General features: G+C 63.2%; 1 protein-coding gene across 1 annotated transcript; it reads left to right on the top strand.

Moving 5' to 3' along the window:
* Positions 1-534: 534 nt before the first annotated feature.
* DAPK3 (death associated protein kinase 3) lies at positions 535-4,727 on the top strand. The gene is made up of 8 exons (XM_015651655.3): positions 535-706; positions 1,650-2,010; positions 2,464-2,593; positions 2,747-2,795; positions 2,892-2,918; positions 3,019-3,171; positions 3,583-3,628; positions 3,752-4,727. The coding sequence occupies exons 1-8, from the start codon at positions 645-647 to the stop codon at positions 4,292-4,294; spliced, it is 1,371 nt and encodes a 456-aa protein (XP_015507141.1). The 5' UTR covers positions 535-644; the 3' UTR covers positions 4,295-4,727.
* The last annotated feature ends 502 nt before the right edge of the window (positions 4,728-5,229 follow it).

Below are 5,229 nucleotides of genomic sequence, written 5' to 3'. Positions count from 1 at the left end.
GGGGTGGGGAAGGAAAGGGAGGAATTGGGGGGGGTTGTGGGGCCTGTGGGTCGGGAAAGGGGTGGGGAGGGACTGAGGGATTGTGGGGCCTGTGGGATAGGGAGGGGCAGTGGGGTTGGAAAAGGAGAGGTGGGGATTTGGATGGGTGGGATGCGGTGAAGGGAAGGGATGGGGAGGGATTGGGGGGCTGTGGGTGTGAGAGGGGCTCTGGGGAACTGGAAATGGGGAGGGGCTGTGGGGATTGGGTGGGGGGCTGTGGGGCAGGGAGGGTCAGCAGAGGGTTGGGATAGGAGGGGAGGTGGGCCAGGACAGGGATGAGGAGGGTTGGGTGGACAGCGGGTGTGGGGCCTGTGGAGCAGGGAGAGGCTGTGGCCCCTTCCCTTCTCTGTCCTCTTTCCCTGCTCCATCCCTGGGGTTTGGGGTGTGGTGAGACCGGGGAGCATCCCCGGGATGAACCCGCGGTACCGCCCAGCCCGGGGCTGTGCAGTCCCCGGGGATCCCTGTGCCGGGTATCGGTGTGAGCTCCTGGGACACAGCCCCCCCTTTTCCCGGTGCCACAGGTGCTGATCCCCGGCTGCTCCCCGCTCCTGACATCCAGCGCTGGCAGCGCCGGGGCGGCTCCCGCTCCAGAGGGCCCCGCAGCCATGTCCACCTTCCGCCAGGAGAGCGTGGAGGATTTCTATGAGATGGGAGAGGAGCTGGGCAGGTGAGGAACATCCCGCTGCGTTCTGGGGGGGCTTCCATGGCTGCACCCCCCAGTCAGGAGCTTCACTGGGTCCGGCTGCTGGATCCCTGTGGTGTCCCTGTGCCCCCTCTGTAGGCAGCAGGGCCAAGGCTGTGCAGAGTCAGATAAGAGATTAAAATGCAGATAGAGATTAAAAAGAAAAGTGTTAATTAACGTTTGTCCCGGTGGAGCTCCCGTCCGGGGCTGGCAGCTTCCGGCCCTCCTCGATGGCTGCGCCTGGCCCGGAGCCTGTGGGAGGGATCCAGGGTGACTCAGAGCCTGCGGATGGGATTTAATCAGCCGGGATGCAGAGGCGGCAGCGGGGGGAGCTGCTTCGGGATCCTCCAGCGCTGCCTCGGCTGTGCCAGCCCCGCTCTGTGGCTCCTCCTCGGAGGCCTGGGCAGCAAAAGCATTTTGGGTCACTTAAGTGGCAAAGCAGAGGAACTTGCAGGGGTTGCTCCGTATTCTCTTGGCCCTCTGTGGCTGTGGTTGTTTGTGAGCCCATGGATGGACACGCCAGGGCTGTGCGTGTCCCTGGCCCTGGTCCAGGGATGTATAAAGATATAAAGGAGTCTCAGGTCCAGGTGCAGTCACTCTGATTTCAGGCATTTCCCATTCCACCTGCCTTCTCCATCAGAGGTTTAGGGTCTCCTGGGACCACCGGGCTCTGGGATTTGCTCCTGGGGGCTCCTGGCTTGGAAGGGGGGACTGAAGGGCATCTCCTACCCTGGGTGATCACAGCAGCACCTCAACAGCCCAGGGAGAATTGGAATTCCACATTCCTGGGAGGAATTTCCTTCCTCCACCCGGGGTGGTGCAAAGCCGGGGAGCAGATGGGCATCACCAGACCCCAGTTCACGGCATTCCCGGGGGGAAAGGGCATCCTGCAGATCCCCAGCCTGCAGCTCCTCCCCTCGCCCCGCAGCGGCCAGTTCGCCATCGTCCGGAAGTGCCGGGAGAGGAAGACGGGCCTGGAATACGCGGCCAAGTTCATCAAGAAGCGGCGGCTGTCGTCCAGCCGAAGGGGCGTGAGCCGCGAGGAGATCGAGCGCGAGGTGGACATCCTGCGCGAGATCCAGCACCCCAACATCATCACCCTGCACGACATCTTCGAGAACAAGACCGACGTGGTGCTCATCCTGGAGCTGGTGTCCGGAGGGGAGCTCTTCGATTTCCTGGCCGAGAAGGAATCCCTGACGGAGGAGGAGGCCACCCAGTTCCTCAAGCAGATCCTGGACGGGGTGCACTACCTGCACTCCAAGCGCATCGCCCACTTCGACTTGAAGGTGAGCTCTGGGAGCTGCCCCGTGTCCAGCTCTGGGAGCTGCAGCCACCCCGTGTCCAGCTCTGGGAGCAGGGATGAACCCCCAGGTGAGCTCTGGGAGCCGCCCCGTGTCCAGCTCTGGGAGAAGGGATGAGCCCCCAGGTGAGCTCTGGGAGCTGCCCCGTGTCCAGCTCTGGGAGCTGCAGCCACCCCGTGTCCAGCTCTGGGAGAAGGGATGAGCCCCCAGGTGAGCTCTGGGAGCCGCCCCGTGTCCAGCTCTGGGAGCTGGGATGAGCCCCCAGCTGGGGTCTGGAAATCAGAGCTGAGAAGTGGGGGTCAGTGCCCTCCTGCAGTGCAGTGGGGCTGGTGCTTGGGATCTCTCCCAACTTGAGGCACATCCTCTCCTCTGGAATGAGGAGCCCAGCTCCCACAGGCTGGTGTGTAGGGACAGAGCCAGCTCCTCTCCCCACCACAGCCAGAGAACATCATGCTGCTGGACAAGAACGTGCCAAACCCTCGCATCAAACTCATCGACTTCGGGATTGCCCACAAGATCGAGGCTGGGAATGAGTTCAAGAATATCTTTGGGACCCCAGAGTTTGTAGGTGAGCGTTTCTGGGGGTTCCTCAGGGTGCTGAAAGCTTTGGATTAATCCTGGAGGAGACACCCAGCACTCCGGTGCTGCTGCCAGGGTGTGTCCATGGGGCCAGGCTTCCTTCCCCCACAATAAACCCATTTTGTCCCCTTTGCTCCTAAAGCCCCAGAAATCGTGAACTACGAACCCCTGGGGCTGGAGGCCGACATGTGGTGAGTGATTTCCCTCCCGAGCCCCTTCCCATGGCTCCAGCAGCCAACCCCTCGTGCCTCTGTGTGACCTCAGCCTCCTCTCCCTCTCTCTTCCAGGAGCATCGGGGTCATCACCTACATCCTGTGAGTATAAGGCAGCCCTGGAGGGGACAGGGCTGCAGGATCAGCCCCCCCACCTCGGGCTGGAGCCTTTTTGGGGTGTCCCAACCCTCTCTTTTCTCAGGCTGAGTGGAGCCTCCCCATTCCTGGGGGAGACGAAGCAGGAGACGCTGACCAACATCTCTGCTGTCAACTACGACTTCGATGAGGAATATTTCAGCAACACCAGCGAGCTGGCCAAGGACTTCATCCGCCGCCTGCTCGTCAAGGACCCCAAGTGAGGGACAGGGAGCAGAGCTGGGGGTTCCTCTGGGAGAGGGGACAGCCCCCCCTGCCCAGCCTGCTGTGTACAGGCAGCCCCCCCTCTCCTGCCTGAGCCAGGGTGGGGTGAATTCTGGGATCCCCCGAGGGTGCAGTAGCTGCACTGAGGTTTGGGAGGGTTTGAGCTGCGCCCCCAGGGCTCAGGGTTTGGGAAGGAGCAGAGGGCTTGGGAGGCTCCCAGGGATGCTCTGCCTGTGTTTCTCTTGGGAGGCAGTTTGAGGAGTTGGGGGCTGGATGCAGCTCCTGCCTGGGGGGGCCCTGAGTGCAGCGAGTTTGTCCAGGCTCAGCTAGACCCCACAGGATCCAAGCTGCTGTCCCAGGGCTTTAACAGGGAAATCGCCTGATCCCAGCCTTGCTGTGTTTGCAGGAAGCGAATGACCATCGCCCAGAGCCTGGAGCACCCCTGGATTAAGGTGAGAAGTTAAAGAACTGGCACTTTTGGGGTGTCTGACCCCCCGGGGCTGGGGCTCTGCTGCTCCCTCACCCCCGTGGGGGCCGGTTGGGTGTCACTGCAGCCACCACTGTCCCTGCCACAGGTGATCAAGAGGAGGAACGTCCGCAACGAGGACAGCTGCAAGAAGCCCGAGCGGCGCCGGCTGAAGACGACGCGCCTGAAGGAGTACACCATCAAATCCCACTCCAGCATGCCCCCCAACAACACCTACATCAACTTCGAGCGCTTCTCCAAGGTCATGGAGGAGGTGGCTGCGGCCGAGGAGAGCCTGCGGGAGCTGGAGAGGAACAAGAAGTCCTTCCAGGAGGACATCGAGGCGCTGCTGTCCATCTACGAGGAGAAGGAGTCGTGGTACAAAGAGGAGAACGAGAGCATCAGCCAGGACCTGCGGCAGATCCGGCAGGAGCTGCAGAAGACGGAGGCGCTGAAGAAGCAGGCGCAGGAGGAGACCAAGAGCGTGGTGCAGGCGGCCAATGGGCTCAAGCGGCGCTACCGCAAGCTGGAGAACCACTACGAGGCCCTGGCCAAGCAGGTGGCCTCGGAGATGAAGTTTGTGCAGGAGCTGGTGTGGTCCATTGAGCGGGAGAAGCTGCAGAGCAGCGAGGGCGACGGCAGCATCCGCTAACGCGCCGGCCCCGGGGGCTCTGCTGCTCCCCGGCCCCCTGCTCGCCCCCGGGCAGCGTCCCCTGGCCCTGCCGGGGTGCAGGGGGTGCTTGTGCCTCCCTGGAGCCCCCGCCTCGGGGGGCTGGGGCTGTGCCACCCTGGGGTTTGGCTTCCTGCGTGCAGCTCCCTGTGCCTGGCTCGTGTCCCCACGCTCCCCGTCACCGCGCTCCGGGCCGTTTGTGCCCCCACCCAGGTCCCCGAGCTGCCCCAGGGGGGTTTGGTGGGCACAGCCCCCTCTGCACCACAGCAGCCACGCGTGGGCTGGGACCAAGGACTCACTCTGCAGCCCTCGGGTGGCCCCTGTGCCCCCTGTTCCCCCCAGGGTGCTGCAGCCCTTGTCCCCTGTCCCAGCCCTGGCTCCCCTTTCCCAGAATAAAGGTTTCTGTGTAGCCTCAGCTCCTGCCGTGGCGGGACGGGGTTGGGAGGGGGATAAGGATGTGCCCTGTGGTGACAGCTCCCCCCACTGGGCTCCCAGCCCAGAGGGATTCCCTTCATTTGGGGGGGAATTGCTTTTTTTTCCTACTGAGACCCAGTGCTGGTGGGGGAACTCGCTGTGGGTGTGGAGGGTGATGTTTGTGGGGTGTTCCCAGCTTTGGGGAGCCAGGTCCCAGAGCACCACGTTCTGGGGAACACCAGAGCAGGGAGGGTTCCCCTGGGAGCACCCAGGGCTTTCTGACTGCCTGTGGCCCCACGGAGCCAAGATCCAGCTGAATTTGATCCAGGGGAATCACCAGCCAAATCCCAGTGGATGGCAGGCATCCCCCTGGCTGGCCAGGGTGGTGTCACCTCCAGGCTCAGAACTTGCTCCATTTAGGATTTGTCACTCTGCTATGGCCCCTGGGGGGATCAGGGGGGCCGTGCCCCATGTCCCTGTCCCTGCTGACGTGCCTGCAGGTG

Source organism: Parus major, chromosome 28 (assembly GCF_001522545.3).
Source record: "Parus major isolate Abel chromosome 28, Parus_major1.1, whole genome shotgun sequence".
Classification (NCBI taxonomy): Eukaryota; Metazoa; Chordata; class Aves; order Passeriformes; family Paridae; genus Parus; species Parus major.
The sequence above is the reverse complement of the archived record's forward strand: the minus strand, read 5'-3'. Positions and strand labels throughout refer to the sequence as shown.

What these genes read in the sequence shown, in the direction of transcription:
- DAPK3 (XM_015651655.3), top strand. Translation starts at nt 645, where the DNA reads ATGTCCACCTTCCGCCAGGAGAGCGTGGAGGATTTCTATGAGATGGGA. An exon ending in TGGGACCCCAGAGTTTGTAG is followed by an intron (nt 2,594 to 2,746) that starts GTGAGCGTTTCT and finishes TTGCTCCTAAAG; the next exon opens with CCCCAGAAATCGTGAACTAC. An exon ending in GGGCTGGAGGCCGACATGTG is followed by an intron (nt 2,796 to 2,891) that starts GTGAGTGATTTC and finishes TCTCTCTTCCAG; the next exon opens with GAGCATCGGGGTCATCACCT.